The sequence below is a fragment of the Saccopteryx bilineata genome, chromosome 1 (genome assembly GCF_036850765.1).
Source record: "Saccopteryx bilineata isolate mSacBil1 chromosome 1, mSacBil1_pri_phased_curated, whole genome shotgun sequence".
In the NCBI taxonomy this organism is placed as follows: Eukaryota; Metazoa; Chordata; class Mammalia; order Chiroptera; family Emballonuridae; genus Saccopteryx; species Saccopteryx bilineata.
Window position 1 is genome coordinate 270,398,538 of NC_089490.1, and position 23,369 is coordinate 270,421,906.

The 23,369-nt window shown below is 49.5% G+C and overlaps 1 protein-coding gene across 2 annotated transcripts in view; it reads left to right on the forward strand.

Moving 5' to 3' along the window:
- Window positions 1-23,369, forward strand: part of PLEKHG4B (pleckstrin homology and RhoGEF domain containing G4B) — a 95,595-nt gene that overhangs the window by 57,672 nt on the left and 14,554 nt on the right. Inside the window, exons 4-13 of one of the 2 annotated variants that reach the window (XM_066242972.1) lie at window positions 3,783-4,043; window positions 4,600-4,723; window positions 8,685-8,778; window positions 11,246-11,332; window positions 14,523-14,639; window positions 15,003-15,101; window positions 15,734-15,876; window positions 16,409-16,547; window positions 19,784-19,936; window positions 20,937-21,688. In XM_066242972.1, coding sequence (XP_066099069.1) covers window positions 3,783-4,043; window positions 4,600-4,723; window positions 8,685-8,778; window positions 11,246-11,332; window positions 14,523-14,639; window positions 15,003-15,101; window positions 15,734-15,876; window positions 16,409-16,547; window positions 19,784-19,936; window positions 20,937-21,688 — 1,969 coding nt within the window. The remainder of the gene's footprint in view (window positions 1-3,782; window positions 4,044-4,599; window positions 4,724-8,684; window positions 8,779-11,245; window positions 11,333-14,522; window positions 14,640-15,002; window positions 15,102-15,733; window positions 15,877-16,408; window positions 16,548-19,783; window positions 19,937-20,936; window positions 21,689-23,369) is intronic. The other variant, XM_066242981.1, reaches the window with a different exon arrangement.

Here is a 23,369-nt window from a genome sequence, read left to right on the forward strand (position 1 = left end):
TCCTTAGGCTCTGGAGGGAAAATGATTACCTAGAGGAGTGTGTGCAGGGCATGAAGAGAGATAAGGAGAGAATGACATGTTTCTTAAGTCAAATATTTCGCCTGTTTCCCTTTTTTGTATAAAGAAATGTTCTGTGAAGAACAAAAACAATGATTTTGGAAAGCAGCAAGAAGTTTGGTGAAAGCAGGTTTAGCGAGTGCTAGCAGCCCACGGAATAAATACAGTAGTGGGTATAAGGCTCCTCTCTGGTCTCCTCTCCTGACCCCCCACCTGGCCCAATGGGGGGCTCCTGTCTTGTGTGCATCCAGGAGCCCTGGGAGACCTCGCAGCTCTGGGTGGGCCTGTCCGCTGCTCCTGTGCAGGCCTCTCCCGAAATCAGGCTGTGTGCTCCTGCCTGAAGTTCTGACGGGATTCGGATAGCACAGCCTACACAGTGGGCTTACTACTAAGACTTTTATATAGTACAATTATTTACTTAGAGTTGACCCTTGGAAAATATCCTGTTGCCTCTCTGCAATTCAATTAAAATTAAAATAAAGCAATAACTCCCTGACCATTGTTTCCAGGTCTTAAGCAGTCCTTCATTGTCCATTTCCTTTCCCATTCGTATTGGGTAGAAACACACACAGTCCCACGCACACAGTGGTGACTCTGTGAACACTCATGACTGCGGGAAATCTGCAGCTAGGAGACAGAGCTTATGTCTTCCCCCCAAGTGTCCATGGAAAATCTAATTCAGTACATTTCTCCCCACAGAGAAATGCTGGCCGTGCAAATGCTTTCGTGGACACTCAGGCACGGCGTCGCTGACAGTCTTGTAGCCCAGGGTTGCGGACTTTTGACCACAACCAGATGAGAGCTGACCGTGCTGCAGGCAGCAGTTTTAGTTTAAACAAGCCAGTACCGCCAAGTGCAGACGGGGCCAAGTTGACGCCCTGTGTGTAGAGGAGCACATCTAAGAAATTTCAAGGTCTTGTCATCAGAAATTTTGTATTCACAAGTAATCATTTCTCTTGGGCCAGTGGCTGTCTACTCAGTGTCCCGAGATTACATGTGAGATAACACTGCGGCCTATCGGGGGACCTGAAGTTGGAGGAGTTTACTGCCTAGGCACAGTGCCCCTTCCCCTCTTCCCTCCACCTCTTCTCTCTCCTTGCTGCTGCTGCAGAACCCACTGGTGTGGTGTCTAGCATCCAGGAAGGAAGGAAGACACTGGGAATAAGCAGAGGTTTCTTCTACCCGTGAGGAGGTGGGAAGTTGATTACCTAAACAGTGACCAGCAGGTCATTGATACATGCTTTCCCCTTCACACCCTGCTGTCCTGGACTCAAGCCTGTAATATGGTCCCAGATTACTTGTGTTGATTAATACAAGAAAATGTCTCAGTTGGAACCCCCTCTTGACGCCTAAGTTAATTGACAATTTAGCACATTTGTTCTTCTGTAGCAACAGGCAAAACTTGCCCCTCCAGTTCCATCATGCTCCTCCTCTGATTCTCCTCCTCTGTTTCAGCTTATTCCTCCTCTGTTCCGGCTTCCTCCTCCTCTGTTCCGGCTTCCTCCTCCTCTGTTCTGGCTTTCTCTTCCTCCTTTGTTCTCTTTCTCTGTTCCAGTTTCCTCCTCCTCTGTTCCAGCTTTTCCTCCTCTGTTCCGGCTTCCTCCTCCGCTGTTCTGGCTTCCTCCTCCTCTGTTCTGGCTTTCTCTTCCTCCTCTGTTCTTCTCCTCTGTTCCGGCTTCCTCCTCCTCTGTTCCAGCTTTTCCTCCTCTGTTCCAGCTTCCTGCTCTTCTTTCCTTCCTTGCTTCTCCTCTTTTCCCACATGCTCTTTCTCTCTTCTGGGTTGCTCCAGCCCCTGATACTTTGCTCTGTCTCCTCTTTAAACATAAAATTAACATAATTTCAAAACTAAGTATAGCATTTTGGAATTTATTTTAAAAGTATCATACTCAGACCATTGATTGTTCATTCAACCAGTGGTAACTGAGCAACTGTTTCTCATTAGCCACATCTGGGTACTGCTTTTATTCCTGGCCATTTTAATGCTATAGCCCCTACCCCAGACCTCTCCTCTCACTGTCTCACAGTGCAGGCTGAGTTCAGGAGAAGCCTACATGAGTGACCTACTCAATTAGGACGATGTCTGAAGAGAAAAGTCCCACCTAAATGTGATGTCTGCTCCCCCTGTCCATGTGATAAAACTGGGGTTTACTAAAGAATTGGTTTTACCCTTAGACGGTGATGTTTCTAGAAAACGTGTGAGCATACAAGAAAAATATTCACTCTCAAGGATACTGTGTGATTGGAGTCCATCAGCTAGTAGAGGTTTAGACAAAATGCAGTCCCTCAGACAATGGAATGAGGCCCACCATGGAGAAGAATGTGACTCTGGCACAGGCAACATCATGGGTGAACCTCAAAAATAATGGTGCTGAGTAAGAAGCCAGGGAAGAGACCACATTGTGTTTGGTTCTGGTTACTTTGTGTCCAGATGGGTAAATTCACAGACAGAAGGTAGACAGGCGGTGGCCTGGGGCTGGGCTGGGAGAGGAGATTTACTATAAATAGGCATGGGGGGGTGTTTTTCAAGGGACGAAAATGTTCTAGAACTGATTTATGGTGATGGTTGCACCGCTTGGAAGAGTTGCTAAAAACCTCTGAATTGTACACACACGAAGTGGGTAAATTTTATATGTAAAATATACTTCAATAAAACTTTTATTTTTAATATATGAAAGAATGCTGTGGACTTCTCAGGCCCGGCTGTGGTGAGAAAGCCGTGCCGTTGCCCGTTATTAGCACTGAAAGAAGATAAGGACGAGGCTTAGGGACAGAAAAGCAAAGCCTGGGCTTTGTCATAGTGCCCTCAGGGCTAGGTTCTAACCCCCACTGGCGGTCCCTGACCAAGCCTGTCCCTCATCCATGAGCGCCACTGCAAGGTGGGGTGTTGGGTGTTTCTGCTCTCTCTGGGATGTGGTTCGTCTCCTGTGGAGTGCTTGTGGGTACAGCACCAACTGGAGCACCTCTAGCCGGGCCACTGCTGTCCCCCCAGGGTGATGCACAACTGTGAGTCCCCCACACTATCAGTAGGACAGTTCCTGCCCCGGGGTGCTCTCCCCACCTCTGGGCATATGTTTATGACACTCTGGGAAATCTGTATTATAGAATAAACTAGGATGACAGCGTTCGGTATAAAATGTTTCTCCCTGAAGTCTTCAGGTAGTGAGCACTCCCAGTGGAACTGAAATATGTAAATGTCCGTGTTTCTTTATGCCCCACTTCTCAGAAACACCTGTCCCGAAAGGTGTGGCACACCTGCATTTCCACCAGAAACAGGACAAGTTCTCATGGACACCTACTGTTTTCACTCACAGTTTTTTGTTGTTGTTTTTTTATTTAATGAGAGGAGGGGAGGCAGAGACAGGCTCCCGCATGTGCCCCGACAGGGATCCACCCGGCAGGCCCACTTGCGGGCAATGCTGTGCCCATCTGGGGCCCTTGCTGTGTTCAAATTGGAGCCATTTTTTAGCACCTGAGACGGAGGCCATGGAGCCAAATTCAGCACCCAGGGCCAACTCACTCCAATTGAGCTATGGCAGTAAGAGGGGAGGAGAAGAGAAAGATATATATAGAGAGAAGTGAGAGAGGGAGGGATGGAGAAGCAGATGGGCGCTTATCCTGTGTGCACTGCCAGGAATCAAACCCGGACATCCTCACGCCAGGCCAACATTCTGCCACGAGCCAACCAACCAGAGCCTTCACTCACAGTTTCATCCTTGTGTTTGTAGCAAGCTGGTCAGCGGCCTTCAAACCAGAGCAAAACATCATCTTTGACCAGGTCTCTTGCTGTTGTCCAGCCGGTGTTGACACAGGTGACTGCAGCCTCCGAGGACAAGACTCCAGGAGGTTTCCGGACATGGTGGCTGAGCTGCTATGTTCTGAGGGTGAAGGACAGACACACAGCACAGAAGACCTGCCCAACCAGGTGCCCAGACAGATACTAGAGATCAACCCAGAGCTGCTGCAGTCTGGGGCTGTCGCCCTCCCAGGTGAGCATGGCAGTCACTCTATCAAGGCTGCTATAACCAATGCCATGGCTTGGGTAGCTCAGAAAAACAGAAATTCATTTCATATTGTTCTGGAGGATAGAAGTCCAAAATCAAGGTGCCAGTATCATCAGGTTCTGGTGTGGGCCTCTTTCTGGTCTATAGTTGGCACCTTTTCTCTCTGTCCTCATGTGATGGAAGGGGCAAGGGAACCTTGTGGGATCTCCTATAAGGGCACTAATCCCATTCATGAGGGCTCCACCCTCATCACTTAAGCACTTCCCAAAGGCACACTTCCTGACACCATCAATTCAGGTATTGGTGTTTGAACGCCTGAATTTGGGGGAGCACAAACATTCAGATGATGACAATGGCCATCACTCTGTCAGGTGAGCATGGCTTTCACCTGTCCGGGTGAGTGCCAGGCTCTTCTCTCCTGGAAGATCTCACATTGAAGCCAATAACAGTTTGCAGACCCTAACTCACTATTTCTCAAGCTGGAAGCCATGTATGTCCCCTTGGGGGCTGCTCCCTTTCACAGTGACCTCTATTTCTGCAGGGACCCGAGACCGCCAGGGGAGAGCAGTAGTGCAGGTCTGCATGAAGGGCCTGCTCTGGTCCAGCCATCACACGTCCAGTGCTGAGCTGACCCGCCTGCTGAAGTACTTCCATGGAATCCCCAGGTGGGACTGAGCCACGTTTCCACCTTTCCCACCCCTTTGGGGATAAACCCAAGTGAGCGTGTGTCCTCATGCAAGGGTATTCATCTGTAGCCTTGGGGACCCTTGTGATATGGGCAGCACACTCCCACGTGCCCTTCAGCCTCCTGCTGTCTGGTTTCTCTCTGCTCCTAGTCCCATCTTGTACCTTTCCCCTCCTCCACACATCACTCCTCTCTGCTCACCCTGACCTATCCTCTCTGAACCAAGTCTCTGCCACACACTGGCCCTGAACTCTACATTGTTCAGTCTCACTCTAAGCATTCTTTATTTACATGTCTTTTCTTTTTCTTTTCTTTTTTTAGGTAAGAGGAGGCAAGATAGTAAGACTCCCACATCTTCCCTGACTGGGATCCACCCAGCCGCCCTGTCTGGGGCCAGTGCTCAAGTACCAAGCTATTTTTAGCACCTAAGGCTGATGTGCTCCAATGGAGCTATCCTCAGTGCCTGGGGCCACACTTGAATGAGCCACTGGCTTTAGGAGGGGAAGAGGAAGAGAAGGGGGAAAGAGAAGGAGGATAAGCAGATGGTTGCTTCTCCTGTGTCCCCTGACTGGGAATCAAACCCTGGATGTCCATATGTTGGGCTGACGCTCTATCCACTGAACCACTGGCCAGGGCCTTTAGTTACACGTCTTATACTGCACCTGTTTCTAAAACATATTTGAAGTAGACTTGGATAAAGACATGAGCTGATATAGAGATAATCTTTAGACTGAAAAGATAAAGAAATCATTCTAATGAGTAGAACCTGGTACTAAGAAGCAGGAAAGACTGACTTGTGCTTATTGGGCTTTACATTCAACTGGGCAGTGCCATATGCCAGAAGGAAACTGTGCCAGCTTTTCAAGAGAGACACATCCTCCTGATGGAACTCTCAGAGGACCAGGTCTCTGGATCCTGTGTAAGGAAAGTGGCATGGGGCAGGCCTGCCTGGGAAGCAGCCATGTCGGGGGACCTTCTCCAAGACTGTGGCCTCGGGTTTCTCCATGGACCAGGGACAGAGACGGGAGAGCTAGAATCCAGGATGATTAAAGCACATTATTTAGGGCCCCTCGATCTTATCAGATGCAGACATGCTTTGGATAGTCTTGGTGACTTGCAGACCAAGAGTTCCCCATGGTGCTGGGTGGACACCCCCCTCAGAGGAGAATGAGCTCAGCCATAATGTCACAGCCCGTCTCTGAATACTGGCGCTGAACTTTCTGGCTGGGCACATGGTGCATCTCAGCATAAAATGGGATGGTGACAACTGTCTCAAAGGTGTGTTAGAGGATTGGAAATAATCTCCCTAAAGTGCATGGACTGAAACTGTCTTCTACCACATCACATTATGGCAGTTCCATGGCGCACATCATGTGATGTGGTCTTATGTGAGAATGTGAGGACATGTCATGTGATACACATGTGAGCACATATGTGGCACAGTCACGTGATGTGAGAATGTGTCACATGGTGCATTATCACATTACATGACATCAGCTCATGTGGGCACATGTCATATGATGCACCATCACATGGGATCTTACTTTCTTTGCAGTGTGTCAACTTTCTATTTTAATGTCTTCTGAAACAGCATAAGTAAGATCAGTGCAGAAACATTCAGGCAGAAAAACAGTGAAATTATTCTTTTTTTTTTTTCTTTACAGGGACAGAGAGAGAGTCAGAAAGAGGGATAGATAGGGACAGACAGGAACGGAGAGAGATGAGAAGCATCAATCATCAATTTTTCATTGCGACACCTTAGTTGTTCATTGATTGCTTTCTCATATGTGCCTTGACCGTGGGCCTTCAGCAGACTGAGTAACCCCTTGCTCGAGCCAGCGACCTTGGGTCCAAGCTGGCAAGCTTTTTTGCTCAAGCCAGATGAGCCCGCGCTCAAGCTGGGGACCTCGGGGTCTCGAACCTGGGTCCTCCACATCCCAGTCCGATGCTCTATCCACTGCGCCACTGCCTGGTCAGACGAAATTATTCTCACTAACACTCCTTTTTACAGAGTAGGTTTCCCAGTTATCTGTAGGTCACTTGTTTTGCTGCCTTTGGGGGAACCTAGGATTTCAAATATGTCCTTCAGCACAGATTTCAATATATATTGAAACTACACTGAAAAAAAAAATAGTTTCACACTTTCATTAGTTTATACGTTGTAAGCCTCAGATAAACCCCTTGAAAGCCTTCTGCTAATGACGTTTTCTATTAACAAAAGCTTGTATTAATGGGAGCCGTGGTGGAGAGCAGTGCACTCTGGGAGCGTATGCCCTTCTGTATCCTCAGCCTCGCAGAGCTGGCCAGCTGCTGTGCTCTCTAGTGTGTAGTGAAACACCTGCGAGTTGAGGCTGAGGGTACTTCTAGGGTTGGCAGGGCCAGGACTTGAGCCTGGAAATTTGCCCTCTGCTTTTTCTGCCTTGTCACAGCAAATTCAGACAGCCCAGCTCCTCACCAGAGAAGGCATCTTCAGCTCATGATACTCTGGGAGAAATCCTCTGTGGAGGAATATTCCTAAAGCGCTTAGGACAGACTTGTTCTGGGGCCCCATGATTTGGCTGGTTATTTCCCTACAAGCATTGTAATTTTGTTAGCATTTTGGTAGAGTATTGTACCTTGAAAAGCCAAAATCCACCCACCATCAAGGGATGTGACACATGCCCTTCAGCTCTCTGAATAGGGTTAAATGTCAGCATTGACATGAAGAGCGTCCAGCAGTATCTTGTTAGTGGTTACTGCAGGTGTGTTACAAGGAGCCATGTGTTCTTTGGGTGTGCCTTATAAATGCACTACCACCAAACTTTTTTTTTTTATTTTTTTTTTGTATTTTTCTGAAGCTGGAAATGGGGAGAGACAGTCAGACAGACTCCCGCAGACAGACTCTCGCATGCGCCCAACTGGGATCCACCCGGCACGCCCACCAGGGGGCAATGCTCTGCCCCTCCGGGGCATCGCTCTGCCGCGACCAGAGCCACTCTGGCGCCTGGGGCAGAGGCCAAGGAGCCATCCCCAGCGCCCGGGCCATCTTTGCTCCAGTGGAGCCTTGGCTGCGGGAGGGGAAGAGAGAGACAGAGAGGAAGGAGGGGTAGAGGGGTGGAGAAGCAAATGGGCGCTTCTCCTATGTGCCCTGGCCGGGAATCGAACCCGGGTCCCCCGCACGCCAGGCCGACGCTCTACCGCTGAGCCAACCCGCCAGGGCCGCACTACCACCAAACTCTTAACATACACAAATCTTAGAATTAGCTAGGATGCTGCTTTTCACTCATCAACCTGTCCTTCCATCCATCCACCACTTACCTGGGAATACAAAGGGGGATAGGACGTGATTTCTGCCCTTAAGGAGACACACGTGGGAACCCAGTTTACCGCAGCTCCCGACATGGACGAGTTCACAGTGCTGGGAAGGAGCTGCGTTCCCAGCCAGGGGAGGGGACTTCCCAGTTGGCTCGGTGTCCTGGAGGAGCGTGCGTACAGACAAGAGCAGGACCCTCCAGGTAGAAGGAAGAGCACAGGAGCCCCAAGGCGGCGGTCACTTTCTGGTCAGGAGGTGGCACTGACAGAGGCAGGAGAGTGAGGACAAGAGGCTGTGTGAAGGGAAGGGAGCAGGCCCGTGTCGGGAAATCATGCTGACCTCGGCGTGCACTGGACAGAGACCAGAGTGAGGGCAGAAAGGCAGTTCTGAGGCTTCAGCAGCTCCCCTTGACTGGAGGTGCTGTTGGTCGTGACTGGCCCATCACAGGGAGGCCTGATTGCCTGGCTTCCAACTGATAAGCAGCTTGATTCCTCAGGAGGCAGATGGTCAATGTGTGTCAAGCCAAGACTCCTGAGTTTAGAGACAGGAGGACCTGGGCGAGGACATCTCATTGCGAGATGTGGAAACTCATCCTGGAAGAGATTTAACCTGCAGGGTTAACACCATCTATCTATCTTTCTCCCTCCAGGAAAGAAGTGCGGGACCTGGGGCTGGTCATCCTGGTGGACGCACGCAAGAGTCCGGCGACCCGTGCCCTGTCCCAGGCGCTGGCAGCTCTGCAGGTGAGCTGGGGTGAGTTGGTGCCCGGGCGTACAGGGCTGTGTGGGTCACAAGCACAGAGGCCTCTTGGAAGGAGCATCCAGCCCAGCCCCTGGACGTCACTGTGGACCTACACAGCAGCGTCAGCGGGATCAGCCTGTGCAGGTGTTCTGGGGTCCTATCTTAGCAAAAGTGGTAACGACCCCTTCCTTCCTAGCACACCCGTATCAGACACCTCACTAAATGAGGGTGCAGAGGTACATCACCCTGCCAGATGGGGATGGAGGCATGGAGGGCTGGCCGCTGCTCGCTGTGAGAACTTCTGAGAGGCCCCTAGGACAGTTTCATGGGAGGTTGTCCAGCAGGTTCACGGTCCCCCTAGGAAGACCCCATCCTGGATGCTGGTTCATGAATAAAAAGCAGAGGGAATTGGGGAATCCTTGTAATGGGGATAAAGTCACCACTGGGATCTTACAGGGACCCAGAGCCAGACAAGAGCCTGAGAACATCAGTGGCCCTCAGACGTGTGTACACAGGGGCCCTTGGGTGCCAAATGCTGTTCTGGGGTTTAGTTCTCAGAGGCTCCTGAAAGCTTCTCCACCTGCCCCAGCTACTCCCTAAGCTAAAGTGTCCTTTCATTAGAGACAGAACAAGTTGCTGGTCTCACCCAGGTTCTTAAGTTTAGCAACGCCAAATGGAAGTTTTTCCCAGAAGAGACTCAGGGTCAGAGGTCAGGATGTGTCTGAATACAAGTGTTGGGGCCCAGGAGGCCAGGCCAGAGAGATCTGGGGAGGCTGTGGAAACCTCCAGGCAGGAGACACGAAGCCCAGGCTGTGGGGTGGACAGGATAGCAGGAGCAGGGTGTCCCTGGCGGTGCTGCTCCTGACCTGATGCAGGAATAAAGCTAGGGCGATTCTGGGAAAGCAAACAAGGCTGCCGTCCACCTAGCTCTGCTGAAGGAGTCTCAGAGCAGACCTCATGAGTGACACCTGCTCTTCAGAGGGAGTACATGCTCAGTCTTAGCTCTCACCAGAAAAGGTTCACATTGCATTCCTTTAAAGCTCGAGTTAGCGCCTCTGCTGCAGCAACAGGTTTGATGTGCCAGAATTCAATCTGTGAGACATCACAGAAGCACATAATCTCCCATCTTCTCCATTCCCCACTCTTAACCAGCTGTGGGCTCAAAAGTCAGAAACCAGGATGTCATCCAGTTTTGTATTCATATTCTACTCAAGGCTTAGAAATTCCTTTGAGATTTTGGTCTTCCTTAAGCACATGCAATTTTATAGAACAGTAAAGACTGAGCAATTGCCAATTAAAGTTTTTGTTTGTTGTTTTGGGTTTTTTTTTTTTTTTGTATTTTTATGAAGTTGGAAACGAGGAGGCAGTCAGACAGACTCCCGCATGCGCCTGACCGGGATCCACCCGGCACGCCCACCAGGGGGTGATGCTCTGCCCATCTGGGGCGTCGCTCTGTTGCGACCAGAGCCATTCTAGCACCTGAGGCAGAGGCCACAGAGCCATCCTCAGCGCCCAGGCCAACTTTGCTCCAATGGAGCCTTGGCTGCGGGAGGGGAAGAGAGAGAGAGGAAGGAGATGGGGAGGGGTGGAGAAGCAGATGGGCGCTTCTCCTGTGTGCCCTGGCCGGGAATCGAACCTGGGACTCCTGCACGCCAGGCCGATGCTCTACCACTGAGCCAACCGGCCAGGGCCTGTTTGTTTGTTTTTTACCAGAACAGGCAGATGACTGCTTTTCAGAAAGATTTTGAGGCAAGTTCTGTTTCAAGATGAAACGAAAGTGTTGGCAACCCTAAGATTTCCTTTTATTTTTTGCTTAAAAATTGTTAATCTGTACTTCCTATAATTCAACTGGATAATAAGGCAACATTTATTTATATTCAGAAATGCATTTCTCTCAAGGTGGTTGAAGTAGGTATGCCTCAGGTAATAACGTCAGGTCAGCACCCATAGAAATAGCAATGTTAGAGAAAAATCAACTTTGTTTTTGATATTCACAGCAAGGATGAATTTCCAATGCACAATGCTAAGGGAAAGAAGCCAGTACTTTGTGATTCTGTTGATACAGTAGCTGGAAAAGGCAAATTTACTGAACTAGAAAACAGATCAGTGGTGGCCTAGGGCCAGGGGCCTTGACTACGAAGGAGCATGAGGAGATCGGGGGGATGCTGAGGTGTTCTGTATCTTCATGGTGGTGGTAGTTACATGACTGTAAGTTCTACCAAAACGTAGAGAACTAGACACTAACAAGGGTGTATATTATTGTATATAAATTATAAATAATAAACAGGATTACTTTAAATAATTCATAAGGCAAGTAATTTCCATTCAGAGCAAAGGCACCTGTATTTTATGCATTCTAGGTGTTTTGGGAAATTAATCAAAGTGGAAGTTGCATCAGTCAAAGTTAGACAATTCTATTAACTAAATGAAGTTAAAAATTAAAAAGCTAATTAGTATTTCTTTTTTCAGAATACATCTCCTCCCATAATTCATAGTATTTTGCTGTTGGTAGACAAAGAATCAGCATTCAGGCCTGACAAGGATGCAGCAATTCAGGTAATGGTTTTAGAATCTTAGCATTAAGTAGGACTCTGAGTGATACATAAAATGAAATATTAAGGCACCCAGATGAGATAAAACATATAAAAGAATTTATGTAAGTTTTAGCCTCACCCACAAAGGAGCCTGGAGGCCTGTCTCAGACCCTTCAGTTCTTGCAGGAGCTGTGCAGAGCATAATATCAGAACACTCTGAAAACCCAATCTTCTCTACTTCAGTTGTTTTCTTTTTTTCTCTTCTTGCGTCTTTTTCTTTTATCTGAAAACTTCTGTACTTTTCCTTCTTTCTTAAAGGATATTTTCACTAGGTACAGAATATTATGCCCTGGCCGGTTGGCTCAGCTGTAGAGCGTTGGCCAGGCTTGTGGATATCCCGGGTTTGATTCCCGGCCAGGGCACACAGAAGAAGCAGCCATCTGATTCTCCACCCCTCCTCCTCCTCCTCCCCCTCCCCCTCCCCCTGCCCTTTCTCTCTCTCTCTCTCTCTCTCTCTCTCTCTTTCTTTCTCTCTCTCCCCTTTCCAGCCATGGATTGAATGGTTCTAGCAAGTTGGCCTGGGGTGCCTAGGATGGCTCCATGGCGCTAAAATAGCTTAGTTGCCAAGCAATGGAGCATCAGGTCCAGATGGGCAGAGCGTTGCCACATAGGGGGCTTTTCAGGTGGATCCTGGTTGGGGCGCATGTGGGAATCTGTCTCTCTGCCTCCCCACCTCTCACTTCATTAAAAAAAAAAAAGAGCCTGACCTGTGGTGGCGCAGTGGATAAATCATCGACCTGGAATGCTGAGGTCGCCAGTTCAAAACCCTGGGCTTGCCTGGTCAAGGCACATATGGGAGTTGATGCTTCCTGTTCCTCCCTCCCCCTTCTCTCCCTCTCTCTCTCTCTCTCTCTCTCTCTCTCTCTCTCTCTCCTCTCGAAAAAGTAATAAAAGAAAATATAAAAATAAAAAAAAAGAATTTTGGCTTCACAGTTTTTCTGATTTGTTTTTTCAGCACTTTAAAGATATGTGTTCTGTTGTTTTCTGGCCTCCCTATTTTCTGATGAAAAACTCATAGCAATTCTAGTAATTGTTCATCTTTAGAAAAATGTGTCATTTTCCTCTGGCTACTTTCAAGATTTTCTCTTTTTTTTTTTTCCAGAAAATTGACTGTAATATGACTAGGGATAGTTTTCTTTATATTTATCATATTATAGCTGAAATTTTATGTCTGTCACCAAATTTAGAAAGTTTTTAGCCATTATTTCATTTTTTTTAAGTGAGAGGAGGGGAGATAGAGAACTGACTCCCACATGTGTCCACACCGGGATCCACCGGGCAACCCCTATCTGAGGCTGATGCTGTAATCAACTAAGGGATCTATCCTCAGCACCTAGGGCCGAGGTTTGAACCATTCAAGCCACTGGCTGCAAGAAGGGAAGAGAGAGAGAAGGGGAAGAGGGAGGGCAAGAGAAGCAGATGGTTGCTTCTCATGTGTGCCCTGACTGGGGATCAAACCTGGGACATCTGCATGCTGGGCCAATGCTCTAATCTACTGAGCCAACCGGCCAAGTAGTCATTATTTCTTGAAATGTTTTTTCTGCCTGATTCCTCTTCTCTTTCTAGGATTTCACTTATACATACTAATGTCATCTCATAGGTCTCTGAGAATGTTTTTTTTTTTTTTAAGTTAAATGAGAGGTGGGAAGGCAGAAAGACAAACTCTCACATGTGCCCTGACTGTGATCTACCTGGCAAGCCCCCTATGGGGTGATGTTCTGCCCATCTGGGGCTGTTGCTCTATTGCTTGGCAACCAAGCTATTTTAGTGCCTGAGCTGAGGCCATGGTGCCATCCTTAGTGCCTGGGGCCAATTTGCTCAAATGAGCCATGGTTGCAGGAGGGAGAGTGAAGGAGAGAGAGGGAGGGGAGGGATAGAGAAGCAGATAATCACTTCTCCTGTGTGCCCTGACCAGAAATTGAACCTGAGACTTCCACATGCTGGGCCGACACTCTACCACTGAGCTAGTGTTCCAGAGCCTAAGAATGTGTTTTTTAAAATATTTCTTTCTCTTCTTCAGATCAGATTGTTTCCACTGATCTATCTTCAGGGTCACTGGCTCCATACTCATCTTCATTTAGCTATTAATCCCATCTAGTGATTTTTAAATTTCAGATATTGTATTTTTCAGCTATAAAATTTCCAGTGAGTTTTAAAATATATTTTCTGTATCTCTGCTTTGATTGCCTATCCTCTCATTAATTACAAGCATTTTTCCTTTACATCATTGAGCATAGTTATAGTAGTTGCTTTAAAGTATTGTCTCATAATTCCAACATCTGGGTCTTCTCTGGGTTGACCTCTGTTGATTGTCTTTTTCTTTGAGAATAAGTCACATTTTCCTGATTCTTCATGTGTCAAGTAATTTTGGATGATGTTCTAGACATTGTGAATATTCTGTTGTAAAGACTCTGGATTCTGTTGTAAACCTCTACACAGCACTGCTTTAGCATGAATTTACCTTGGTAGATTCAAACTCAAAGCCATCCCTTGCACAGGTCCAGTTCAGTTCTCTGGCTTTCAGCTGCTTGGGTCCTCCCCATGTACACATGGTTCAGGGTCAGAATTTACAGATTGTCTGGAGCTTCCTTTCCCCAGTTTTCTGCCTTGAGAATTTATCATTTTCTACCCTATCTTCTGGTTCTTCAGGCCAGGAAGATGCCAGTTTTCTCTCAGAGCTTTAACCCCTCCAGACTCACCGTTGGCAGCCTGCCTTTCAGCCAACGCCACAAAAATGGGGTGCTTTCTCCATGCTGGCTTCTTCATCCACGTGTCAGTTGCTCACAGTAAGCCCTGCTTTGCTTCCCCTTCAGAGCCTTCAGGCAGTTGCCAATGCCCTCGTCCAGAGTCTGTGGTTTGTCTGAGAGGGGTCGGCTCTGCCATACCAGAAGTAGCGCATCCTCATTCTTTCCTCACTTTTCCAGCCTCTCCCTGCCTTTTCCCTTATCCCATTTTCTTTTCCTTGCTTCCTTCCCAGTTTTTCCCTTTTCTTGTCCCTTCTTAGTGGGGACCTTTTCTTCATTTCTCTTTGCTACCCTTTCCTTTCACTTCTTCTCACCGTCATTCCTGTCTGCAGCCACTCAGTCCGTTAATGTCACCAGCAGCCCTCCCAGTAATGAGCCACTCCAGCGGTGTTTCCTTCTCCTTGGCAGTGTGAGCTGGTGGGCTCCCTGAAGGCCCTGCACAAGCTTGTCGACAGCTCCCAGCTGACTGCAGACTTTGAAGGCTCCTTTCCCTACGGTCACAGTGACTGGATCTGCTTCCATAGGGTAAGGAGCAGCTCACAGCAGCTGCGTGTGCCACAGTCACCAGAGGACCAGGGGACTTCTCCCTGTGGATGTTTTTGCTCAACTCTCAAAGGGCATGACAACCCCAGGCAACACACCTTTCACAGTCACTGCTTCTAGTCTGTTTCTAACAGCCGTGCTGCACGGGCTTTAGAATGCCACTGAAATCCAGCCCTGGGCGGGGAAGGTGCTGTTCCTGTACTCCTGCAGACACCCAGAGGTCACTGGGCGACACCATGAGGGACTTACTACCTGAGGCCAGTTTAAATGTAGGAACTCACAGCTGCTTACTTCAGCATCTAACAGAATGTGCCTTTATCATCTCATCCTCTCAAACCACAACAGAAGCTGGAGCTCTTCACCACCAACTGCCAGGACGCCATTGCTTTCCTACAGAATTTAGTCAGTTCCCTGAACACCCACAGGACCCTCAGCACAGCACAGGTAGGTCCTCGGTATTTTATTTTATCTGACAGGTGGAAACAGAGAGGTTTAGCCGAAACTTGAAAATGAACACTTGGTTTCACCGTCATCCATAGCAGAGGTTCTCGAACCCTTTGACTTGTAGATCCATTTCAGTCAGCAAACAATTCCAGAGGACAACGTCCTCCCCCTTGTGACCAAAAAAATCCCACCCTGCCAAAAAGGGAAACAACACAGCCACATCTGATGCCCCGCCAGCAGGGCGTGAGTGACTGCTGCTGGGAGCAAGCTTGCGACACGACTCAGAGGAGGGCTGGCCAGAGGGACCTCCACGGCCTGGAGACACCGCGGGGGGAGGGGGGTGCCCAGGGTGTGCTGGCCTCCAGACTCCAGCTCTCCTACTGCTGACGTTCAGCTTCCTTCTGTCCCTGCCTGCGCGCCTCAGTCTCAGACCTCCTTCCCCTGCGTGAGGCGTCTGCAGTCTGCTACCCACCCCCCGGCTAGGACTGGGTGGAAGGTGTAGCCACCCCACCATGCTTCGAGCTTGATTGGTGAAAGCCCAGTGTAGTCGCTCCTAATTCTTACCCAGTATTAGAGGTGGGAGGCCCTTCCTGGAGGAGGAGGTTCTAGGCACAGTCCTCCCACCGCTGCAGGAGGTCACAGAGCTAATCGGAGAGCACAAGGCCATCATGAAGCGAGCTCTGGAAGATGCCCTGCTGGTCACCCTCCGCCTGGAAGGTGGCACCATGCTGGCACGGCTGAAGAGGGAAGAGTGTGGGGCCAGTGAAGACGGCCGGTGAGTGTCACTCTGGGGCAGGTTGGGGTGAAGCTCAGCATTCTGCTCCACAGGGGAAGCCTGTCTCCATCACAGGTAGTGTCCCCACGGGCCCAGAGCTCCATTCCTCTGACAACAATGCTTGACTGGATCCGAGCTTGTCTCATTTGAGGACTCCAAGGAGGAATCCACTTGGAATGCTCAAGTGGAAGACAAAACTCATGGTAGTGGGATTCAGCAGTCAGAGCTCCTGGCCAAGCGCATCCTCTGTCCTGAGGTGCTGCGACCACCCATCCACATCTCAGTCTTGTCTCCATGGCACCTGCACGTGTGCGGCCAATGGGTGTCACCGGTTATGGGCATGCTCATGTTCCTGCTCTGGCTCTCGGCCCCCTCTGGGCCCCCTTCCATTTCTGTCAGACGTGAAAGGACATAAAAAGAGTGCAGTTGTGTTTTTTAAGTAGGTTGTCACCAACAGCATATTCCTAAGGGAACAGCCTGGGAACAAAGCAGTGATCGGGACGCAACACCAAACAGCTGCCTTCTCTTCCAGAGACAGCATTGAGGCTGCGGGCCGCCTGTACAACCAGGTGGATGAGGAGGTCCACAGGCTGGTCCTCACTTCCAACAAGTGTCTGCAGGAGCTGGAGAGTCTGCGGGAACTGAGGGCACTCCAGGAGGAAGGTGATCAGGTCAGTGCTCCGGGAGGGAGGTGACCAGGTCGGTGCCCTGGGAAAGAGGTGACCAGGTCAGCGCCCTGGGAAAGAGGTGACCAGGTCAGTGCTCCGGGAGGGAGGTGACCAGGTCAGTGCCCTGGGAAAGAGGTGACCAGGTCAGTGCTCCGGGAGGGAGGTGACCAGGTCAGTGCCCTGGGAAAGAGGTGACCAGGTCAGTGCTCTGGGAAAGAGGTGACCAGGTCAATGCTCGGGGAGGAAGGTGATCAGGTCAGAATCCAGGATGGACGTGATCAGGTTAGTGCTCCAGTCAAAGGAGCCAGAGGAGAAAAATATTTTAAAACTCTGCCTTTTGAAATAACCGGTATTAACACTCAGTATGTTATACCCCAGACTTTTCTCCATGTATATGCATATAAATGCTTTACAGAAGCTTATACAATCATGTGCTACTTAATAATAGGGATGCAGTCTGAGAAAACATAGGCGATTTTGTCTTTGTGAGAACATCACAGAGGCACTCACACAGACCTGGGTGCACAGCCCACTGCACACCTGGACTCTATGGTACAGCCTGCTGCTCCTGGGCTACCGGCCTGTACAACTTGTTACTGCGTAAAACAACACGAGATTACATCAAGCACAAGAGAAAATGATGCAACAAGTGATGCAGTAAACACGAGGCATATGAGGCCAGCATAACACAGCTACTGTTTTACAGCAGACTTTTTTTATAAGTAGAGAGAATACACTAAAGTCGTGATAACTATAGTACAGTAAATCCCAAGACCAGTCACAGTCATTGATTATCATTATTGGGTGTTGTGTGCTGTACATAACCGTGTGTGCTACACTTTCACACAGCTGGCACTGAGTGGGTGTGTGTACACCAGCATTACCACAGACACGTGAGTCGTGTTGTACTACAATGTTACCATACTATGACGTCACTAAGCAATAGGAAATTTTCAGCTCCATTGTGATGTTATGAGACCATATATGCGGTCTGTTGGTGACTGAAATGTCATGCTGTACATGACTACATACTTTTAAGTAAAATTCTTGTTAGTTTATCAACCACTGTTTCCATGTAAATAACGTGAAGATAGGAGCCCACACAGCCAGGTGTGTAGTGCAAGGTGAATAGTGACTGTAAAATGTCTCTGGATTCTCAAGTTATTAGACCAGCTCAGAGCAGTGAGGGCGTGAAGATCACCACTGCCAGGGAGTGCCCAGAGTGCCAGCTAGCGTGGTGAGGTATAGACACTGTGTTTTCCCTACTCTGGTCACCCAACAACCAACCGCAGCTTCAGTCATGGGCCAGTGGGGGGCCAGGGGCAGGGGTGATCGATGGCCTGGCTGGTCCAAGCTGCAGGGCAGGAGCAACAGACCATTATCACATCCAGAGCAAGGCAGGTGCAGACAGGAGGTAAGCCAGCATACCAGGCCCCCGGTGATGGCTGCCCAGAGCATAGCTGACTCGGGGCACCCCACACTGAAAGGGCTGCCCTGCCTGACAGTCCTGTGGAGCCCTGTGGTGTCTCCTCTGCCTCCTCTTCCTCCTCCTCCTCCTCTTCTATCCTGTGAGGTCCTCTTTCTGTCCTTTGGGGTCTCCTCTCTGTCCTGTGGCATCTTTTCTACTGGGGGGGAGGGGCTTCTCTCTGTCCTGTGGGGGCTCTTTTCTGTCCTCAGTATCACCTCTCTGGCCTGTGGGGTCTCCTCTCTGGCCTGTGGCATCTTCTCTTTGTCCTATGGGAGTAATTTCTTCTTAACCTAAGAAATGCCTGAACATTATGGAAGAATTGGAAGAGAAATGGCTTTGTACAAACGTGAGATCCTGCTGCACACAGCTGCTCCGAGCTGCTGTGTCTGGCGGCTGTGCACCTGACACCCTTGAGCGGCCTGCACCGCCTGGGCTCCAGCCTGCTTTTTGCCGCTAGAAACATCACTACGCCTGCCTCTTTCACACTTTGTGGTTGTTCACTATGGACAAATTTCTCAGCTCAGGATTGCTGGGCGGAGCACGCGTTTTTTGAGGTTTCTATACATTTGGCAAGTGGCCCCCATCACTCTGCTCAGCTTAGGTTATTGCCTCCCTCATCTGATGGGTGAAAGTTCAGGATCTCAGTAGTGTTTGCACTTGGGATTTTACGTTGCAGTTGAACTTCGTCTTCATATATTTACTGGTTATTTTTATTTATTCTCTAACAAGTTACATTTTCATGCACTTGGCCAATTTTTCTATTTGTTATAGTTTCATTGTATCACTTCTACTGATCACTTCTTTGATTATGTTGCAAATAATTTCCCCAGTTGGTAATTTGTCCTGTAACTTTGCTTATTATTTAAATGGCCTTTTCTACTTTAAGGTTACAGAATGACTAGAAGTCCATGATAAGACTTATGATTTGAATTTTCCCATTTAAATCTTTAAACCCACTTGAATTTATTTTTTTCCACGAGGTTGAGGGGGCACTCTACCTCTGATGGGCCTCTGCCCTGCTGGGCGTTTCCTGTCCTCCCCCCGGAGGGTGTGAGATCGCCAGTGTGTCCTTATAAAAATCTCAAATTGATCTTTTTCTCCACGACTCTGTCCACAAAGAATGTACACTCTGATCTCTCTCCTCTCCCTGTACATTTTGGAACACTAAATCCAGTCCTTGTGGTCCTAGGTATAGCTCAATCACACTGTTTTTAATAACAGACCTCTCTTCTTGGTCACCTAACACCAGGTGACCCTGGTATTGCTTTCCAACCAGAACTGTGTGTAAAAATGAAGCATTTCCCTATGACACTTTCAGTGTGAACCGAGTGGTATTGCCACAGGATTTGTCTCTAAAATGAGAATCTGCACCTCGTCACACTAGGAGGTGTGGACAGGGTTGCCATCGACCCAGGCATTTTCTGGGTATCCAAGCGCCACCAGCCTGAAGAATATTTTGGGGTCTGTTGAGCATAGTAGGAAGTTTCAAAACTAAAAGTTTTAAATCTGTTTTTCAGTAATCTTAATTCCCACTTCCCAACAGTGACAGTAGTTATAAACTTGAGCCTTCATTGTGGCCCCTGCTTCTCACGATGTGTTCAAGCGAGATGCAGCGTGTGCATCAGGGTGAAGAGAGCCGTCTGTGGGAACGAGCCGTCTGTGGGAACCAGCGAGCCAGCCCCTAAGCACGTCTGACATCTCCTTTATCCTCCACTGTCCTAGACCAGACTCCTTCACATGTTTAAAAGTAAAACCTTCTTTTCCTGTGTAGATCAAATCATGGTTTGAAAAAGAGCAAGAGAAATTCATGGGCCCTTTGGAGCTACTCTCTGTTGAGAGCATGAAGTGGCAGCAGCAGGAGCTGCAGGCTGGGCATCTTGGGCCAATGGTGGGTGCAGTCCAGCCCTCGCTTGGAAACCACAGAGTAAGTGCCTAGCTTATGCTGATGGGTGATTCCTTGGGCTACAGCAGTGTTGTCAAGAAGGGCGACAGCTGTTGGAAGAGAACAACTTGCGGGACACAGAGGAAAGAGTCCAGGACGTCGGGAGGTGTCTGAGCACCACGGCTGGCCAGGCGGAGCGGAGGGAGGGAGAGCTGGCCCAGTGGGTCAGCCAGTCTCAGTTCTGCGAGATGGTAAGAGATCCAGTGGAGTTTCTCCCAGGGATCGCATGTGTTGCCCATGTCATTTACTCTTTGGACATTCAGTGAGCGCTGTCCTCATGCAGGTTTGGTGGGCCGAGCGCTGGGACAGCCGGCCAGCACTCTCATCAGAACACCTCCCTGGCTCTCAGTAGATGTCTGAGAAGTTTATTTATTGTTCTGAACAGATGGGCCCAATGGACATGTGAACTTTTCTGCTTGTTCACCAGCTCAGTTCTAGAAATCCACTTACCGCGGAGGATCCCAAAATAATCACAATAGTACAGCACACACCTGTGACTTCAGCAGCACCCTAGAATTGCCTGGCCCTTGGGGTCCCTGGGGCCAGAGCCATCAGGAACTCAGCCCCTCTTGACAGAATCTGAGGGGTCAGAGAAGGCAATATCGGCCAGGGCAGGGGTAGGAGTCTCTGCCCCACTGTCATGGCCTCTCGGGCTCCCATACCGGCAAAAATGTGGAATAACTGATTTCACAGACAACCTATGGTCCTGGGACACCCCTCAGGTACCCTTGGTGGCTATGGATTTGTTTGCCTTTTGGGTAAGTTCAGACAGCAGCTGCCCCCACAGGCAGAGGGGTGTTCCTTTTATTCTGGCCATGTGGCTCACCCTGGTCCTTGATTTAGGCACCTGGATAGCAGAACAAACATGACCTGAGTTCACTCAAGCCACTCCTTGACCCCATGACATTGGGTAGGGCCTGCAGAGCCGTCTGGCCATGCAAATCCTTCACTGTACTGACCACCACCCTCCTCTGCTGCACAGGTGGACGGGAGGATACTGTGTTGCAGTGAGTGCCTGGTACCTCTGGGCCCAGAGCTGGTTGCTGAGTATTTGAAGAGCTGTCACCAGGAGGCCACGGGTGTGTCTGGAAGTATAGCGGTGTTGGACTGGGGCAGCCAGCAGACACTGGGGCAGTGTCATGCCTTGGGGCGACAGTGTCAGCACACCCAACCCCACTCCCAAGAGGCGCTTTCTGAGGCTCCCCCGAACCCCAGTGCCTCCCTTCCAGAGCAGAGGCCCTTGAAGCACGAGCTTGTCCACGGAACTGAGATGAGGCACTATAAGCCGTCCTGGAACCCCCTCACTGACCCCGAGGGCCACGCCATGGAGTGGACACGACTGCTGTCCAGCCTCCCTGGACAATTCACTCCATGTGGGCAGGCGGCCGAGCACCTGGACCCAGATGTGCACACCCCAGACGACAGCGCCACCTGCTCCCCTAAGCCCACCCTGACCCCCATCATCCACCATAGGAAACATCCCCTGAAGAAAATCATGAAGAAAGCACGTAGCTTCGAGATCCCACATCCTGACAGTGGCCCCAGGGACTCCCATTGGCCGGGCCACACTGGGGTCTTCATCAAAGGCTTGGAGGTGACCAGCACTGTGGCCTCAGAAAAGAAGCCCGCACCCAGGCCACGTGCCGAAAGCCCCCTAGTCGCTCAGAACCGGAGCTTGTCCTCCCCCTCCAGGACCCACCCCTCTGAGGAGGACAGGAGGAAGCCAGCAGGAAGGTAAGGTGGACGCCCTTGCAGCCTTAGGGCCCAGTGGTCAGTGGGGATCTAGAAACACAAAGCCATTAAACATGCTTCTGCAAAATAGAAATTCCACAGATATCTCTTCAGGCTGTTCTGTCCTGTCCAGGCCAGACAAAGTTTGCTCTTATGCAAGATGTTAGTTACCTCCAGTGTTCAGAACAGAATCGTGAAAATTGCTTCCTTGTTCACAGCGTGTAGTGACCTGGCACGCCCACTCTGATGATTAAACAACCAAGTCTAGTTACTTGGAGCCCATTTACAGAAAATTACAATAAGCAAATCAAGCCCGCAATATGAAGAAATTACCTGAAAATTACTTTAAAAAGTTTAAGTGTTGCGGTAAGAACTGTGTGCCTATTTATATATTGCCCAAATGAAGATAGATGTCCATTTTAATTTGTTAACTTTTGAGATGTTTGTAAATAATACTTTCTATTAATTGTTTAGATTAACTGCCCTGGCTGGTTGGCTCAGTGGTAGAGCATCGGCCTGGCATGCAGGAGTCCCGGGTTTGATTCCCAGCCAGGGCACACAGGAGAAGCACACATCTGCTTCTCCACCCCTCCCCCTCTCCTTCCTCTCTCTCTCTTCCCCTCCGCAGCCAGGGCTCCATTGGAGCAAAGTTGGCCCGGGCGCTGAGGATGGCTCTATGGCCTCTGCCTCAGGCGCTAGAATGGCTCTGGTTGCGACAGAGCAATGCCCCAGATGGGCAGAGCATCGCCCCCTGGTGGGCATGCCAGGTAGATCCCGGTCGGGCGCATGCGGGAGTCTGACTGCTTCCCCATTTCCAACTTCAGAAAAATACCAAAAAAAAAATTGTTTAGATTAAGTGGCAAGAACTCCACCCACCCCTGATGCCAGATAGTGACACCGGCCCAGTGTTTCAGCACCTCCGTGCTGTGTGCCATTTTTACAGTGAGCATTGCAAAATCTTTCTCCTTTTACAGTGAGCATTGCAGCCTGGAGGTGGGGGGTCCTAGCGTATTTGCTGGTTGGTTGTCCTGGGTTTCCCTCCTTCTGTGAAGCAGCTTTAACCTGAACTGAGATAGTTACAAAATACTCTTCTGAAACACACCTTTCAGTTTCAAAACCTTGGGCAGTTACTCTCTACCTTGTTATAGTTTCATTTTTACAGTGGCAGGAACAGAGAGGGTGTAATTTCCCCGTGGGCTGAAATTCATGGGAGGGCAGCAGTTGGTAACATATAACGTGGGTTTGTGGGTGGCCTTCCAGCTCCATTATGCTCATTTAGAGAGTTCCAGGGCAGTAGAACAAAGGACTGGAGCCATCCAATCCCAGAGCTGCCCTTGGTCACCCAGAACGGATATCCTGGGTCAGGATGGGAGTAGGTTTAGAAAGCCGTCCTGGCTTTGTCCCTGGGGACAGTTCCCCTTTCCTGCCATTCGCAGGCCACAGACCCACCACCCCAAGGTATGGTAGTCAGCAGTCTACCGCACCCAGGGAGAGAGCAGGTAAGTCCTCCTGAAACTCAGGGCCTGGGGGTTGGAGGTGGGGGAGATCATTAAACCAAACCTGTCTTCCTGAAAACCCAAACCTGCTTGGTGTCCAAAGGGACCTCCTGTCACCTGGCCAGCAGTCATTACCCCAGAAATTTCTAGCTATTATGGCCTCATGGGTCAATTTCCATTTAATAGGG